At 42.6% G+C, this 19262-nt stretch overlaps 1 protein-coding gene across 5 annotated transcripts in view; it reads left to right on the top strand.

Annotated features, from left to right (window-relative positions):
• Positions 1-19262, top strand: part of PIGL (phosphatidylinositol glycan anchor biosynthesis class L) — a 53228-nt gene that overhangs the window by 4414 nt on the left and 29552 nt on the right. For 2 of the 5 annotated variants that reach the window (XM_054646995.2, XM_077188686.1), the window contains exon 3: positions 14075-14141. The exons of the other annotated variants lie outside the window; for them this stretch is intronic. In XM_054646995.2, the coding sequence (XP_054502970.2) occupies positions 14075-14141 (67 nt within the window). The remainder of the gene's footprint in view (positions 1-14074; positions 14142-19262) is intronic. 5 annotated transcript variants of the gene reach the window in all.

Here is a 19262-nt window from a genome sequence, read left to right as displayed (position 1 = left end):
CTGCAAGTTCTGTAGTACAAGCATATGACAATGCCCAAAACATTCTGGGGAGGAATAAGGAAAAAGCTGCTCAGCTTTGCTAAGCATAAAGTCTGCTCAATGAACCATCTTTGACAGTAAAGCCCTGGAGCCACTTGGCCTTTTATCCTCTGAAGCAGTGTGAGGTTGGCTGGTGAGTGATGCAAGTTCTGCTGCTGCTCAGTCACCCCACACACACAGCCCAAGGAGCTGCTGCTTGTTGCAAGTCAATCTTTGGAAGGTGAGGGCCTTTTCAGAGAAATCTCTTGGCTGATGCCTCTTTCTTACTTTATTATTATTGCACACATTTCTGTCCTGAGCTCTGCTCCCCCCTGTGAAGGCAGTGCCCGAAATGACAGAGCCATCCCGTTGCCCAGAGCTGGGCTGGAATGTGCATCATTGCTCCAAGAAACAGCTTTGGGTTTGAGGTCTTTATCTCTGAGTTAGATTGCTGTGAGATAACCATCAAACCCTTCAGCTTTGTTGTGCATTCAGGGAGTAAATGAAGTGAAGTTCTTGATGAATTTTGCTCACAGCTTGTTTACACAGCAAAAGTTAAGTGTGTTTACAATGCATTATTTACTGTGCCATCACTCACCATGTGGATGCTCTTCATGAAAAACATCTGTGGATCAGGTGTTAGCAAACTGGTAGAGGATCAGGATTAATTTCTAGACCACACTGAATTTCTAGTGTAGCTGATTTTTAGATACTGTTTTCCAGTGGTTTAGACAAAACACTGGACCCAGGGTTCTTGAAACTTACTCCAAGTTCTTGGATTCACTAAGGTCAAGAGTTTTCCTGTGTCTCTTAAGACTTACGTAATTTCCAGGTTATACAAAAATATTTGCTGGTATGGCATTGTGTGGAGCTTGCTAAAATAATGCATTATTTACCACTAGATTTCAATGTAAATTCATGCCTACAGAATACTGCTCAGGAGGCTGTTCTTCCTTAGCATTTTAAGATCAGAGCCCTTTGACTCTTTTGTTCCTTGCTGAACTCTTGAGAAGATGGTTTGCCATCAATGTAAAGGAGGAGCACATTGCTCTGGGAGAGCTGCTGGCCTGCTGCCCATCTCCCACTGCTTACACAAACACTGCATGCTTTACATTAGCCAAGCTGCAGCTTTGTGTTTTGGTAAGGAAAGCCCAAAGGATTGCAAGGTCTGGATCTGCTCCAGCCATTGTAGTGTGGAGCTGAGTCATGCTGCTTCCTCTTTCTTTGTGTGATCTACAAGTGAGTGAGTAGAATTTGCAAGATGTAAAAGGGGAAATGGATTTTCAAAGCCAGGTGATTGACTTGCTCTGTCATCTCTCTGGGCAGGCAGGTATAAAACCAACCTGACTTTTGGGCCTCGGTGTGAACTTGTGAAGAGAAAGCTTCAGTCAGCCTCTGATGAAATCTGTGCTAAACACCAAATCCTTCTTAAGCAGTGCTTTGCCTTAAACAATGCCTGTCTCAATTATATCCAGGGTTCCCAGCAGGACCAGCTCAGTCTCTATCACACAACTGCTCTGCCTGGATTCTTCAGGAGCTGTGTTTGATGTTGCCATTGTGTTTGTTATCTCACTTAAAGACAACTCAAATCTGCATAAATATGGCCCCAAACTGTACCCACATTTCAGCCCTAGAGATCTGATCACACATTTCCTGCAGAAAAGTTCTTTTCTCTGTGGGACATGTCCAGGAGTGGGAAGGGCAGGGATGTCTGGGCATGCACACATGTTCCAGACTAATTTAGATTTGAGCTCTGGACTCTTCCAACTTGTGACTAGTACAGGTCAGGCACCAGATTTGCAGAGGTGTTCCCTGAGCTGCCATGCCATTATCACAGCTCCCACACTGCACCAACCAGCTGCATTTAGGGGACAAAAGTTCCACAATCTACTTTTGTTACCATTCCCACACAAGGCTTAACACTTGGAGCAGCCCAGCTCAGAACTTGGGCTTGTGTTGTTCAAAATTAATTTCTGGACTGTCACAATTATTCCTGCTGCTGAGTAAGGGAGGAGTAGCAAGAGAGCGAGTTCTGAAACTCATGTAAGATAAAAGTCACTCCATTAATTATATAAATGTTAATGTACACTCTGTGCTTTTGGGATATTTTTATCATCTTATGTGCTTCAACAGCAGATTTTCCTGTGAGTTAAGCTCCATTTACAGTGGGCACATCTGCCAATGCTCTGGCTGTCTATTAGTCTGAAACATTGCACATAAAGAGGAGATGATTTCTGATCTGCCTTCTCTTTCTGAAGAGAAACAGATAAAAGGAAGCCCAAATTATTCTTTTTTTCTAATGTGTGTTTTGGGTTCATGGAAAGATAAATATCAGATGTTTTACTGTGGATTCTGAAGCTTTTGTGCACAGTTGTTCTGGACAGAAAGTAAAACTGACTATTAGCATCTTTAATATGACAGAAAATATTTGGCCCAAGTTTGCAGTGCAAAGAAAATAATAGCTGAGATCTGTGTAAACTGGAAAATTTTCCATTCACAGTCGGACGCTTACGGCAAACAATGTTACATCTCTTTCCAAGTTTCCATGGAAATTGCACTCCCTTTGCTTTTTTATTATTATTATTATTGCACTGAAGTCCAGAAGGGCTCTGGTCAGACACTGCACAGCAGAGAGCACATCTGCCCATGCACTATCACTGGCTATTTTTATGAGGCTGCAGAGAGACTCAAAATATTTTTTTTTTTTTCATTTTTTATGTAATAATTCTGTGTTGTTTGACTCATTTTTTCCTCCTATAAGATAAATAGGCTTTATTGCACTTCCTCATATTTAACTTCTAACAAACTTCCTTCCATGACCTCTCCATGGCAGAGAAATGAGTCTGTAAGGTCATGGGAAAAATATATCCTTAAGTAAATAGTGTGTGTGTCTGGTTGTGGTGATCACAAAGATACAAAAACACTCAGGCCCTTCAGAAAACAAAATATATCACTGGAAATCTGAGCCTTTTTTAAAATTAGAATTTAGAAGCACAATCATTAAGTCCATCCCATTGATCCAGTTTGGATTTGCTGTTTATTGATGGGGAGTGCTGAGTGCACAGAACTGTGAGATTCTAAAAATTGTGTTCATCTGACTTATTATGTTTCTATCATAAAGGTGATATTATTCCCTAATATTTCTTCTTTCCTGTTCTATTATTTCATATTTTGGGATCATAGTTAATAGTTTTAATTCTGCTGGAGTAATTGTGGTAATGAGTTACGTTTTGTCTTCCTAAGTTCCCTGTGGTATCATGGTTTGACATTTTATTTTATTGCTAATTCTAAAAAGCTGATCTGTATGCTGATTAAAATTGCTGCCATGCTTTATTCTGGAAGAGCTGCATATTTCAGGAGTGAGTGATGGGATTTTCTTAATCTTCCTTATCCCAGCAATGCTGTAGAGGCCTTTTTTTTGTTCAGAATTTTCTGTAATTAAGAACGACATCTGTGGGACCAGAAATCTGACATGTAAATTGATCACATGCTCAGTGTGTATTGCAGGGAAATCAACCTACATCCCTTGAATCAGCCAAACACACTCAAAATCATCCTCAGCACTAACAAGCTTCATCATGACAAGAGGGCATTTTGCCACTCAGGTGGGGATCTTGATATTTATCAATCTGTAGCCAAGTTTCATTTCTGTTTAGTGTAATTCTGGAAATGTCAATTGTTTTCTTTCTGAGAAGACAATAAAAGATTTGGCCACCTATTTATATTTACATTTCTAAATAGATAATTTTTTCAAAAAGCTTTCCTACGTGGCAGTTCCTGCTGGCATTTTAGGACCTCAGAACACTTTATAAAAAGGATTATATCAAAGTCTGCCTTCAGGCATCTGCTTTTATAACTGTTGCTCTATGCAATAATTTAAGAGGAAATTCTTCTGGGGGTTGAGCTGTCTCACAGCCCTCCAAAAAAGCTGTTTTCTGAAACAAAGCTTTGTATTGCACTAAGTGAGGCTTAGCTATTTTGTCCTGAGTTAGATATTTTTGTCAATAAGGAAATCTGCCCCTTTTTCCCCTTGGGACTGCCATGAACCAGGTCCTTCCTCAGCTTTTCAGCAAAAGGAACTTCCACCAAGGGGGAAGGGGAGAAAGATCCTTTCAGTGCCAGAGGGCCCTGGGTCCCTCAGCAATGGTACCCCTGGAAACACTCAAGGATTCTCCTCCCTCAGATACCAACAGGGACCTGTCCCAGCCCATCACTGAAGGCACAGCCTGGCCAGAGATGCCAAGGGCTCAGAAGAAATGCAGGGGGAAATGAAGGAGTACAGCTAAAGGACAAAATGGTTTATGGAAATCAAATCAATGTACTCTGCATTGAAATTTATACTTTTAGTTCTCAAGATGATTTTAGCAGAATAAAAACCATGAAATACTGATCTCAAAACATGAAAGATGAGAAGAGGGATCTCAGCCATCCCCTGAAGCTGATGAAAGTTTGATTTGACTGAAAAACCATCAGCATTGCTAAGCTTATGGTAAGAAAAGAAATAAAGCTGTGCATAATGGCTGTGTTTCAGGAGTCTGGGGCTGAAGACAGGGACATGCAGGAGAACAGGAAAATCCATTACAAGGAGGTTTTTTTCTTTTGTTCATGCTTAGTTCATTCAGAGCTGCCTTTTACTATTCTTTCATGAATGATTTTTAAATGTCCTGCACATACATTAAAGGCAGGCCTCATCTTCAGAGCAAAGAAAGCTCCAAGGAGCCATCCTGGATTTGCAGATGGTTCTTGTCCCAGCTTTGCTGTCTCCTGGGAACACAGATTTCCTGGCTGGGAGCCATTCTGTCACTAGAGCACTTGTGTCCAAGCAGAAGGAAGTGTCTTTGAGTTTGCTGATTTCCTGGTAAAACATTTGGAGTGGACTTTCTTCATGCTTCCAGGAAGCTATAGAAAGATACAGTCTTTAGATTAAAGCCATTTTCAACAGTTATACCCAGGAGTCCCCTTTCAAGCACAGCAAACTACAACAACCTCTTTATTTGGCTGGTTACATGTAGAACAATTCAGTGTGTTTTGCCAACACTGACCCTGAGGAACTAATGGAGAATCACAGGCACTTTCCTTTTGCTTCTGAAGGTTCCCTGCTTTGATACCCAGCAACATCTCTGGTAGTCCCTCATTTGAACCTACAACTGTTAATTATAAGCAGACACAGGTCTTTTTTCAGAGAAGTGCTTAACTCTTACCCTTAAAGAGTAACAATTATATCAAATAATCACAGCAATTTAAAAAGGAGGAACAAACAAAAAAATCTAGCTGGGATTCTGCTTAAGCTTTTGAATCTCTACATTCCTCCAAGCTTACTCAGGGAAAATACATCCTTATTTCTGCTGGGAATGCTCTTAAAAGCCTTCTCACAAGAATGGATCAGACATTGACACCTTGATCACAAGAACTGTGTGGTTTCTTTGTGGATTCTCATCATCTCATTTTAATTGTGGCTACAGTAGAAAATGTGAGTACCTCAGTTAAAGTAAATCTGTGAGATCTGAGGCTGTGACATGCTTTGGAAACATCATCCTTGCCTCTGCAATGGATGCATTTTCTGCAGGTAATTACTGTATGGGACAGCAGAGGAAGGGATTTGCAATCTCTCTTGGGCAAACTCCTCCTCGGGATCCAGTCTAAAGAATTTCAGTTCCATCACTTCCAGTGGGGGTTGGCCATTGACTTCAGCACACCCAGGAATTGTCACTGAAACAGTCAACAAGAGAAGACAAAGTCTTATTAAAAAAAATAAATGTTGGTATGGGGAAAGTTGGAAAGGGAACTGCACAATGGCTGTTGTGTAAAATGTGTTTTCTCTTAATGACCTTCCAGTTCACATTGGCTCTGTTTACATACAAATCAAAAACTGGTTTGTCTCCCTGCCAGCACAGCAAAGCTCAGTCTGGGCTCTGAGCTTCCAGCTGTGTCTTTGCCTCTGACATCCTCCCAGCAATAAAAGTTGTGTGGCTGGGATTTGGCTGGAGCTGCAGATGATGTGTGAGCCAGAACTGAGCTCAGCCTTCTCTTCCTCTGCAAGACAATAGAAGTTAAAGCTTGTTTGTGGCAATAAAAAAAGCATGTACAACTCCTAAGCCCTCAGGGAGCAGATATGATGAATAAGATGCTCTTTTTCCATCATCATGTTCCTAACCCTGACCAATGTTGGTAGTAAGTCTGTGGGAACTCAGGCTTTTGTCTTCTTCATTTCCAAGGTGGAGCAGAAGTTTTTGTGGAGTTCACCTGAGAAGATGCAGCATCCAGAGAACAGATACAGTTACAACAACCTTTGCAGCATTCCCCAATCCAGGTTTTCTGTTCTTCACTTCAAACTCCCTGGAGGGTACAGTGTATTAAGTGCTGTCTTTACTCTGTAAGCCTTAACAGCTTCCCTGCAGAGAGTGACAAAGTGGCAGAGACAGAAACCTCTTCTCAGGTGAAGTGGCATTGCTGACATGCCTTGTAGTTGTCACTTTCCTGTTTCCTGCTTTTTTCAAAAGCTGTTGTAGGAAACTCTGGAGTCGTTCCAGGTCCTGGATGCTCTCTGGATGTGGGCAAAGCTCTCTCAGTTCATACAGGAGCAGCAAGTGATTAAATTATTCAGTGCAGGGTCTTTCTTACAGCAATTGCAAGCTCTGGCTGCAGTCAGCAATTCCACTTGCAGGTTGCACATTGGTCACCTCGTTGTAAAACACCCATTTGTAAAGCTCTGTAGCAGTTGTTAATCTCCACTCTTGTGTTAATAAAACCCTCTTTGACACATGACTGAAAACTCCTGCAGTTGACAGTGTCAGTGTGAGCCAGCAAAGGTGCTCTCAGCAGTCTGGAATCTGAGGCTCCCCAGCTGCTCCTACCTGACTGCAGTGGGTTCTGCTCTGCAGCATGATCCAGAGCTGCCTTTGGAAGCCTCCTACAGCCAAAGAATTCCCATTTGTATATCCTTGGCTGAGTTTGTTGTGACATGCCCTGTTATTTTTGCATTCTGGGTGCATTCTGAAGGTCCCCCAGGCATCCCTTCAAATGAAACATTGCATCACTGAGGAAGTGAAGCCATTACAAGGGAGCACTTTCGCCAGACTCTTGGAGCAGACACAGTCAGCTCTCATCTTCCAGAAAAGGACTTGCAAGTTGACATTGCAAAATTTGGGAAGAACAATGGTCCTTTCTTGAGTGGTTTGATGCAGTTTTTAAAAAAGCAGAGCTGTGCTGTTGGTTTTTTGCCACATGAACATAATGAACAAAGGTTTTATATCTGCATAGAAGAAATGTTACAAACAAAGCAGTTGGAGCTTCAAAATCCTTTGGAAGGAGGAGAATAAGTTCTCTGCTGAAGTCTCTGCTTAGGTCTCTGACCTTCTCTGGGTCTTACTTTCATCCTGCAATAACCCTCCTTTTCTGCAGAGCTGTGGGCATGGAGCAGTTGCTATTTCCATGCTGTATGAGTGTTGAGGATCATTATTAGAGTTTTCCTTGCTAGTCAAAGGGTTAATTTGGAGATCTGATTTAGGTTTGGCACAGGAGGAGGGGAGACAGAGGATTTTGTTCTGCAGGAAACTAGGTCAGCAGGTTTTTATTATCGTGCTCCACAGCCAATGTGGTTTGCATTTAGGAGTGAGCTGGGCTGACGTCGTGGATGGTCGCTTTCCCCTTCCCAGGACTCAGCCACTGCTCCATGCACTGCAGCTTTCCCAAATGGAATAAAGGGGATACTCAGCTGAGGAAGCTCAGGCCATTGTGAGTTTGTCAGTTATCTTTTCAGAGCTGTCTGTCAGGAGTGCTCAGGAGCACAGGATGAGGTCCAAGATGTTTTGGAGAGGAAGAACAATAGCACTGGAATATTTTCAGTCACTGAAGTGCATTGGAATCACAGAGGCCTCCATTGCTTTCACACCCCATGGATTGCTGATTGTTCTTACAGCCTGTGGCAGTGTTTGGTTTTTGTTTGGATCTGGTCAGATTCTGATCTTGGTCCTGCCAGTGTAAATTTGGAGTAATTCCCTTTCTTTCTGTGCAGATCCTGCTGTGTGTGGCTGAGATCACTGGGTGGTCCTGCAGATAACCCTTAGGTGGGGAGTTTTCCATTGTTGCTTTTGGATCATCATGACTGATGAAAGATTTGAATAATCCAGAATCTTTGTCACATCTCCCAGCTTTCTTGGCTGTATCTCCTGTTGTGTGTTCTCTTCCCAGGTAACTGAGAATACCTGTCTGTTCTTTACCTCTGCCTGTTGAAGACCAAATCATGGCAGCCATCACCTATATTGGACAATTCAGGCTGCCTTTCTTTACAGATTATTTTCACTTTACTGAATGATGAGAATCCAAGTAGTTACAACTTTAAAAAATATTCCACATTGTTTTTATTGTAAAGATCAGATGAGGGTGGTGAAGCTTGAAAAGATTTAAGGTGGATCTTAAAAAGACATTACCAAAAAGATTGGTAATGCCTAGGAAAATTTCTGAGTAATAGGATTTAAGGCTGAGCATCTATTTCCAGTTTTATGCTCTTGTTGTTTTACAGACTTTCATGTGAGTTAATGGCTTTTCAGCATAATAAAACCATCTAATTCTGTCCTGTTCTACTCTTTATTCAGTTCTGGCATCAAGGAACCCAGACATTTTTGCAAACCGAGTTTGGCTTTTAAGGCTGAACAAGGAAAATACAGGCAATACTGAGGAGAGCAGACAGCAGTAGGTTTGCCAGCAGTTCCTGGAAATAATGGAGTTTCACAACCATTGCCTGCAGATTGGACATTTAAGGAGGAAAAAAATCCTTGTGGCTTGCATGGGTAGAATAATGAGAATGCAAAGTCTGTTGAGAAAGTTTATTATGGTAAAAATTCAGATGCCATTCTTGGGTTTAAACCAAAGAGTAGCATATCAAATGCCTCAGAATGATGACAGCACAGAAATAACACAGGTCAGAAAATTGCATATGGTCTCTCCTGGATTGCATTTCATGCTGTGGTGGGCTATGCATTTTTATTGTCCAATTTTGAATCTCTATGAAACAGTTTCAACTGCAAGAAATGTGCTCAGAGAATCATCTTTAAAATGTGAACATGTTACAGAGGGATGGAGAAAGGAGGTGTTTCTGCAATACCCTTGTGCTCTTCCCCTGCTGTGACTGAGAGCCAAGAAAACGCCAGCGTGTGTCAGAGTGAGAGGCAGTGACAGGACTTGTAGCAGGCAGACACGTCCACACAATAAACAGCAGAGCTGAGGCAGCATTCTCAAAATTGCCTCCTGCATAATGAAACAGAGGAGTTGTGGCAGAATCTCCACAGCTTCATTCAGAGTTGGCAAATTATTTCATTCAAATTTGCAGCAGCTCGGGAAATGTCATTGTGCTGCTGGAAGACTTGGGTTGTGTTTCCTATTCCTAAATTGAACTAAGTTCAATTGAGCTCTCAGCTCAAGAAATGAGAGATGAAAAGCCTCTCTCTCCCCTGCAGTGGCTCTCCAGAATGTATATTATATCTCTTGAGGCTGTCAGCCATGTGAAGCCTTCAGGATGTGACTCATAGGATAAATAAGTTTGGTCATTCTTGCTGTGAATAGAAAAAGGTAAAATCTTGTATTTTTATAAAAGCTTTTTCTTCCCTTCATGAATTCAGAAAACATCCCAAGTCATTAACATGCTGGAGCTGTCACTGAAAATCCAGTAGCTTCAGGCTTGAGCAGAACTGTTATAGAACTGTTATATTGAGCAGAAATGTTAATAGAGCTCAGTGATGCCATGTGTGTGAAACGTGTGCTGCTGAATATTTGTGCTCTTTCAAACGGATGAACTCGAGTTCCCAGCCTGCAGACGAGGGTGGCAATGCAGAGGAGCAGCTCCTGTGTGTCAGCAAGGGAGCAGATGCTGCCAGGAGGGCGGGGGATAAACAGATGCCCAGTGATGCTGGTGGAGGGAGGGAAGGAGCAGTTTGTGCTGTTTGGGAGCCCTGCTGCAGGGAGGATGCAGCCTGCAGATTTAAGTAGGTTATGATGTTCTCCCCTATGGCTGGGGCTGGAGGCCTGGCCAGTTAGCTGCAGAGTGTCACTTTGTGGTGCAAACATCAAAAAATCATCTTTCAGAGAGCAATGGCTTCAAATGGGTGCATTCCTTTTTTGTTTTGAAATGTAACCCTATCCTTACCAATTAAAGTAACTATTCAATGGTTAGAATATGATCTCTGAGCTGTGAGCACAGATCTTGTTTATCCCTTTTGTGGGATAAAATATATTTAGCCTTGCTGGATTTGTAGTTACTATTCCTTCTTTGTGTTTTACGTGGCAGTTAACCCTGTCCTTTGGTAGCTGTTTACAGCTGGGAGCAGGATGACAAGAATGGTGCTCTTTGTTCTGCAGGAGCAGGGAGCTGTGCCAGGTATCCTGTATCTGTTTCCCAAACTCAGGTAACCTTCTCCTGGGGCAATCCCAGTACCAGGAGAGAGGGAACAGCAGCATTCTTTTACATGGCTGCTCACTGCCAATCTTTTCAGAGAATGGAGTCAGCTGATTAATTTTATTGACAACTTATTGCAAGCAAAAGGTGCCAGGCTGGGTGCTCTGGTGACTGGCAAAGGCTCCTCACAGTAACTCTCACACCAGGATGTGTTTGTGCTCTTCATCATTCCTGCAAGTTGATTGCTTGTATCTGCAAGAAGATTACTGCCCACTGGAATAAAACTTCTGGCCTCTTTCCTTGGATGCCAACAGGAAGATTAATTGGAACTGGGCTAAAAATGTATTAGTATTTAAGGGAGATATATTTCTCCTGTGCTGCCTCATCTCTTATTCCACCCCAATCCATTACATGTTGTGCTCAGGGTCCTCATGCAGCTTCTGCTGTTCTGTGCCCTCTGTACCTGCAGGGAGGTGAGGGAGGATTTTCTGTCTCCATCCTCCTACTCCTTATTCCAGGAGAATGTGTGAGCCCTGGCAGGAGCAGTCTGGAGCCAGCACAGGATGTTCGACACAGGACACCCTCAGCACCCTCACTGTGGGGCCACCACCCAGCTCACAGGTGCTCTCTGCTCCCACAGCAGCTCTAAGGCTGAAGTCATTTCCAGCCACACTTGGCAGTTGGACTTTCCCAGTGATCTGTATAAACCAGAAGTGTCTTGGGAGGTTTCCCAGTTGCACCATTCTGCTTTTGGTGTTTACAGCTACAGTAACCAACTTCTGACATTTATCCCCTGCTGGTGCTCTGGTTGCTGAGCTGGTGCCTGTTTGCACATGGGGCCTTCTGATAAGGCAGGCATTTGACCTTTCTATTCTTAACCCATTAACATTTAGAAGAGTTGCTCTCCTCACCTCTGGGGCTGTGTTCCTCCCCCCAATCCCCCTGTTCCTGCCAGATAAGATTACTCCTGGGTTATGTATTGATCTAAAAGCAGAGTGCCAAATGCAGCCCACACCAGTTCAAGGGCAAACTCTGAACTCACTGAGTCCCCATGCTCAGCTCACTGTGGGAAGGAGGTGACCAGAGGCTCTTTTTGCCCTCTCAGCAGAACCTGGGGACAAGCACGGGGCTCTCAGTTCTTTTCTGTGACCAGCCCAGTTTGCTGAGGCTGCACCTTGGTGCCCTTCCCTCTCCTCCCTCTGCCTGTGGACAGAGGGATGGGTTGGAGGGGTCCTTCACACTCTCATTATTCTCACAGGATTATCACACACTCATTTGCTGGAGGCAGAGTATTCAGGAATCTGAGTGTGCAGATGAGAGCCAGGGTTCCTTTGTTTGGAGCAGAGCCCAGCCCAGGAGTGCTGCCCTGTGTCCCCTCACCTGTGCATGTGTTTCCCAGTTTTTGAGTATCAGACAGGAGTAAGGAGCTGTTATTGCCTCTTCAGGTGTTGTTTGAGATTCTCTTGTTCTAGTTCAATATCTTGGTGTAAAATACTTGGAAAACTGCCACCAGAATGATGAAAGAAATGGAATCCAGGCCTAATAATGGATGTTTAAAATGCTTGAGCTGTTTGCTTTATCCATGAGATAACTTTGTGGTCATGCAGGAGGAGCAACACCAGGAAGAGATTTGATGGGTGGGGTCTGTTGAGCTGTTCCACACATTTTCTATGAGAATAATGACCATAGTGGTCCTGCTGGCTTTAAAAGCCTGTGTCACTGATAATAACTACAATCAGTCACAAGAATTAATTAGCTGACAAGCCTGATTTTGCCCTGTAAAACCAAAAGCCACTGGAACAGCATGGATCAAAATTTATTGCAATTATTAATATTTTATTATGTTAAATTAAATGGTTTAAAATAAAACATTGTGATTTAAAGTGCATTTATGACCACCTGTTCTAAGAACTAAGATTCATGTATTCTTAACATGATAACTTAGATGAAATTTAAGAGGCAGGCACTGTGCTTCTTCCTAGCACTGTTTAAGAGAAAGTAAAACCACAGAATGGGTGGAGTTCTCTCTCTTAGCAGTAGACTATTTTAGAGTGAGAGACTCCTTTTGAGTTGTCTTATCAAACACTCAGTAATTCAGAGTTGAGAAGCTCATTCAAAACTGAAGGAGGAAATCCTTTTTCATCTTGTGGTCTGTGAATAAAAATAGATGTGAAAGTCTGTTCTACTAATTTTTTAGATGCCTCAACAGCATGTGTGATCCAAAACCAACTGCTTTATCTCCTTAACTACAGTTAATATTATCTTTGTTTACTGCATGTGTTAGTTTTTAATACTGTGTTTTGATAAGCTTTTCCATTATTTCTAAAAATTCTGATATCATTTACCCAGTTGTTTGGAAACAGTTATAAAATACTGTTATGATTTGGAGCTCCAGCTTCCATCTCAACTCAAAATTGCACAAACCATGACTAAAAGTTAATTTAGTGAGGAGAAATGCATCACTCCATCCCTATTAATACAAGAAACTGGAGGAATTAAATTTTATCTTTAGAGAGAGAGTTGTTTTAGAAAGAGCTAAATCACTTCTTTAGTGAGTGGGTTCACACCCACCTGCCCTGGGCTGCAGGAAGAGGTGGGCAGGAATTTTGCTGGCTTGGCCCTCAGCACAGCCTGGTTTGAATTTTCTGTGTGGCACTGTCACTGCTGTGGTGTCCCCAGCACCCCCTGGCCCCTGGAGCAGCTGAGCTGGCAGGGACAGGGCCCAAAGTTGGGAATGCTCCTGCCAGTTCTTTGAGTCCTGTTTTACAGGGCTGTTTTCCCTTTTTTTTCCCCCCATTTCAAATATTCCGTGAAGTAAATTTTTTATCAGTGGCTCAGAGCAAAAGGAAATTTCAGATTTTTATGATTAAATATTAGATGTCTGGGCAAGCTTTCAACTGAAAATGTTATTTTGGCTTATCCAGCATTCTGTACTTGCTGAGATGGGAGTGTGTGAGCCTCTAGTTATGATTAAAACACCAAAAGCATGAATGTAGGAAGCAATAAAGTATTATGTAGAAGAAGATTCATCATTTTTGTGACTTTGTTTAAAGAAAGCCCAGATGTGGGAGCAGATACCTACTGAAACAATCATTTTCTAAGCCACAGATGACCAGAAAATTAATTAAAAAGAAAGAATATGAAGAGGTATTAGAAAAATAAACCTGCAGAACTTAATGTTTAAACACTGTTGCCCAGACTCATTAGGTCTTAAGGTGATCTGCATGAACAGTAATTGTAATTTATTTGGGGATGTTTAACCCTCAGGATGTGCATTCAGGAGATTGTTCAGGTTTTCAGGGACTGGATTGTTCCAGTTTGCTTCTGCTGCAGAGTTTGTGTCAGGAAACGGAATTTCTGCCTTTGACTGCAGCTCTGCCAGGATTTTCCTGAGGGTATGGGGTGGGTGAGGGTGGGATGGGTGAAGGTGTGGGGAGGATGAAGATGTGGGATGGGTGAAGGTGTGGGGAGGATGAGGGTGTGGGATGGGTCAGGGTGGGAGCTGCTCAGTGCTGATGCAGCAAGACTGCTTTTCTCCCAAGAGCCAATAATGCCATTAGAGTGCAGATCTCTGCACCTCCCTTCTTTGTGAGCTTTATACATATCCTGTGTAGTCTTGTGTGTCTGAGACATGCTCAGAAAATGTTCATTTTTATGTTGTGTTAGCAACAGGTGACCAGAGAAGTGAAATACTTCAGAATACTTGGACCTGCAGAACAGCACCAGGGTCAAGGTATTTCCTAAGAGCTCAATAGAATCTCCTTTAGTAATACCTAATAAACTTCCCTGGCTTCCTGGCCTCTTTCCAGTCCTTGTCCTTAGCCCTAATCCGTGTCAGAAGTTGTGTTTCCATTTTGACTCAGGGATTGCCCAGCAGGACATTTGTCTCAGCACGCAGGGACAGCTGTGTTGACAGTCTCAGTGGCCTCGGGGCATTACAGGCTCTCTGTAATCAGATGAGACCTGAGCATGCTTCAGTGCCTTCCAGTGAACTGAAACAACCTTGCTCTGCTTGGGATGATGAAGGAAGTGGCCACATTTAGGGGTTTGGCTGTTGTTTTGTGAGACCTTCTCAAGGATACATAAACTGCAAAAGCAAGTGAAGGTCCAGGAGTCAGTGAACTGCAGCAGTTCATCAGGCAGCATGAAAAAAGGATGGGTTTATGTTGGAGAAATGCATACAAGAAATGCAGAGGATTCAAAGCTAACTTGTAATTATGTCAAGTAATTTTTTTTGTAGTATCTGTCCCCTAGATCCCTATCCAGTGTTAACCATTGTACATAGCCATTTTCCAAAATGTTTCTTTTTCTTCCCTTGTACTGTGTGGCAGAGATAAATATGCAACTCTTTTCTATTTGAGGAATCCTAGGAGTTACTGGCAACAACAGCAGGTAAAAGTTAGACAGAAATGGCATTTTTCAACTGCTGGCACACCATTTAACATGCACTTTGCATAGCATAACAATGACCAAATAAATTCCTGTTGAACACTGGCCAAGAAAATCCATCAGCATGTTTTATTCATGTGGTGTGACAGTGTAGTTAAGTCTGTATTGATTCTGTTTATTTCAATTTAGAGAACATCTCCACTGAGCATTCCATGTAATTATTATACAGACAAGGAGCAACGTCTAGAGCTGACAGCCAAGCATATAAATACAAATCTTTTGCAAAACATTCTGTCATGCTGCTTCTGCAAGGAGAACAGGTCAGACTTAAACAGAAGCAGATTCTGCTGTCAAGATTTTTGCTGAAATTGCCTTTCCTCCAGCTCTGTTGTGATTATATCAGGGCACCATTTGTTTTAGTCTCCCAGATGATCTCCACAGCTGCATTACTGTACAGAGAGAGAGAAAAACAGAGCTTAAACACACTGAGTGGGTAAAACATGGACTTTACATTGTAACTAACAGTAAAATCCTCTATATTGACACAGTGTAAATAGGAGTTTATAACCTGCTTCTTCCTGAGCCCCAGGGAGTGTGTGGGTGTGAGCAGATACAGAGCCCATGTACAGAGTGCACCGAGTGCTGCAGGTGACTTGGGTGTCCCAGGGAGGTGCAGAATCAGAACTGGCTGAATGCTGAGGCAGGCCAAAGGTTGTGAACGTGAGGCAGGAGCTTGAGGAAGTCCATTCAGGGAGGGAACCTACAGTAATTAGCTCTCCACTTGTTGCAGTTGTTTCCTTCTTAGGATGATTAAGCCACGCTGATCTGATCTGGTCGGCCCAGGTCAGCCACAACGTTACCAAGACAACGAAGTAAACTGGCCACTGCCCTTGGGGCTTGCACAGCCCCTGAAGTGGCTCACAGATCCCTGCCACAGCTTTGCCCTGATGCTGGAAAGGTGGAAGGGGGATGTGGTGGGACACAACCTCAGCTCCTTGTACAAATCAACTCTTCATACAGCTGGAGTGTTGTTCAGGCTCCTCAGCAATGGGTGAGATACCCAAAACTGAACTGGACACACTCCATCCATAACAGTGCCCCATTGAAACATCCCTCTGTAACAGTCCCAGTTCCTGCCTGCCAAGAATTTGCTTAGCATCTACTGTTAGACTGGAAGGGGTGGGGGAAGGAGAGCCCTTGCTATCATTAAAAAGGAAAAAGAAAAAAAAGTCTAATCAAATAAATCCCTGTAGTTCATTTCCTCTTACGAGCTCTGTGCTCTGTAATTATATTACCAAAGAAGTCTTTCTTCTCTGAGTTCACGTGAAACCTTAATGGTTTTATTCCCCTTGGCCCCAGTTCAATCAGCATACATAAAATGACAAAGTTTTTTCAGTTCCAGTATAAAATTGAATTAGAAGGTGGTGGGTGTGGTACTTCAGATTAGAGCAAACTATTAAAAAGAATCAATTCCTTAAAGGACACTTGCTAGGTTGGGAGTACATTTAACATAACCCCACTGTCAAGTAGGAATTTTGTTTAAGAGAACCCAGCCCCACCAACAAAGAGTGCCAGCAATGCAGAATGCCCAACACACAGCAACTGTGAATAGAATTCTGTTAGCAGGTAAGTGATGTTGGCAAATGGTTAAACACTTTCAGATATTTTCATATAATGAGTAAAAGAGTGTAAAAGATACTCAGTATCTCAAAGAATTCAATGAATGCTCATGGAGTTTTACTGTTCCTGTTGGTGGAGATACTGAAGCCAATTTTGAAGACTTTAGATAATTTGTTCTGAAGGAAATGCTGTTCAGGTGATGCAACACCAGCTTATTAAAAAGGAGAAAACAGAACTTGATGAAGCAAATAGGAAGTGAATGTTTTCATTTCTTGCACATCCACCTTTTTTCTAATGTGCACTAGATTAGCAAATGTGGGTGGTGTTTTATGATTTCAGTCTTATTGCATCAGGAGAAGGGAAATGAACTCTTTGCCGGACATCACTGAGCATCTTTTGCCTCTTGTAGCTTCTTAAATCCATCTTAGTTAAAATTAAAAAGTATTTTTACTGCAGTGTAGGGAACTGAAATTCCTTTTTAGCAACTGAAATGGGATTTGGGGTGAATATTTTGTTACCTGATCCTTCTGTGCTAAGTGAAGCATTAAATGGAATCATTTTGATTACAGTTCCATGCCAAATCATGCCCCCTCTTCTAACCAGTCACATATTAACTCAATCTCATTGTAGCTGCAGACTCCTTGTACAGTAATTTCAGGGTTTCTCATTTCAGCATTGCAGTCTGTTTCTCTGCAATTGCCATTTGCACTGAAATAATTCATTTCACATCCTCCCCTCCATGCACATACATTCTACATTCTTTATATGTGACTGTAAGCATAACAAATCTTGTCTGAGTTCCATGCCATTTTCTCATCTTTAATTGTTAATAATTAACTGAATTTTCTTAAATGTAGAAGTGCTCAGTCTCTTTTACGATGAAGGATGGATCTTTTCCTATCAATCAGTTTTTAAATCTGAGCACTGAAAAGTCCGACAAACAATGCTTGAAAGAAGCAAATGTTGTTCCTATTTTGGGGTACAAAATGGCAGGTGATAAAAGGAGGCAATTCAGAATTGAAGTTGGTTGAATTCTTCATTAAGTCCATTCTACTTCTTGTCATTACATTGCATCAGCAAGATTTAAACCCTTCATTTTGGAGAAAGGTCACATCTGTAATAAATTACAGTCTCCATTATTTAAACAGTAGCATTGTTATAAATATTTTCTTCCTGTATTTCTGTCTCATAAGCCAAATACTCAGCATTTCTCTTTTTCTTGTAAGTAGCCACACGATGGGCTGCCAAGGCTGGTTTATCATTTGCCTTGGGAAAGGCACTGTATAATATTGCAGGATAAAAACATTTGCAGGCAGAGGTTTGACCCGTGGGGGAGAGAGGTGAGGGCTTTGCAGGACTGGTGCCAAGAGACTGAGGCTTGGAGGAGAACTCCCACAGCTGCTGTCACCAGTGAGGGTCAGAGAGCTGCAGCAGCCTGTTCCTGCAGAAATGAGACTGAGCCTCTGATTTAAACTGAAATTTGGGAGCGTCAAGATTTTTAGCCAGACCTAACAAATTCCTTTTCTATTTTTTTTTTAATGCAACTTTTATATTTGGATGTAGGGATAACTGGATGAACATGGCCCATTCTTGTGACAAGGAACTTGTCATCGTAGCAAAGAAGAGAAATCCACACAACCTCTTACTGAGAGTGGCAAGGTTTTACAGTGTTTTAGGGGAAGACATGAGGTTTTTCCTAAAAGGAAGAGCAGCCAAGAGTATTGACACAAGGAGTCATCCAGGGCTGTATCATACAGAGCACAATTAGGTGATGCAGAGGTCACACTTGGGCCCCTGGCAAGTTTTGGGGATATGTTTAAGCAGCTCCTTTGATGTTGGTGGTAATGGCGGATCATTTGCAACTGTAAATGTGTTTTCTGCTCAGTCCAAGTGCCCAGGAATACAGGAGGCTCTGCAGAGCTCGGTGAGAGGCCTGTTGAGGGTTGGGTTGTTGTTTGCCCCAGGCAATGAAGGATATTCCTGGAGTGTGTGTGGGTGCTGCAGCCGGGCTCAGGGCTCTGCCCCTGACTCAGCTCTGCTGCCTCGGGCTCTCCAGGGAGAGTTACCTGAGCTCTTAATTCTCTCATTAGAAAATGTGGAGGTTATTACTCGCTCACTTCCCCATACCAGCCTCACAGAGGTGTGAGTTAATGAACATCTGTTAACGTGTGGAAATAAATGCTGTGGAAGTGCCGGGGCAGTAGCAGCGCTCACACAGCGCCTTGGGAATCTGCAGCTTTTTCCTTCGGGATTGTGCTGTAAGACTAAACCACCATTTTAGCAAGGCACCTGTGGAGCACAGCATCCATGTCTCCAAATCCTCCTCTGTGCCCTGGTGAATGCTCCTGAGCCAGGGCTGGGACAGTTCTGTGCCACTCTGGGAGCTCTGTGCAACCTCGTGTAAGCCAGGTACGTGCAGCTCATGGCACACAGCTCTTGATGAGTGCCCAGCTCCAGTTCATTATCCTCACTCATCTGCCACTCATTAAGGAAAGAAAAAAGATACTGTTGTCTGCAAAAATCAGATTTGTTACCCGGTGTGCAGCAAGCCAGTAATGGCACACTCGAGACAGACATTGATTATTTATTTCAGAGCTGCCAAGCCTGGGTGTGCCAGGCGGAACTCCACAAATCAACCAGCAGAACTCTTTACTATTTATACATTTGAGAAAGCAAAGGGATTTTTATATATTCCACACTTTGCAACAATGCAGTTCCCTTCTTTAAAGCTTCATGATGTTAGGAAAATTAATCCACAAACACTAAAGGTTTATGTGCAAAAAGGAGACAGAGGAGTCCTTTTTTGGCTTTATTCAAATAAAGGGAGAGGCCATGGGGTATTCCC

The sequence above is a fragment of the Agelaius phoeniceus genome, chromosome 20 (assembly GCF_051311805.1).
Source record: "Agelaius phoeniceus isolate bAgePho1 chromosome 20, bAgePho1.hap1, whole genome shotgun sequence".
NCBI lineage: Eukaryota > Metazoa > Chordata > Aves > Passeriformes > Icteridae > Agelaius > Agelaius phoeniceus.
The sequence above is the reverse complement of the archived record's forward strand: the minus strand, read 5'-3'. Positions and strand labels throughout refer to the sequence as shown.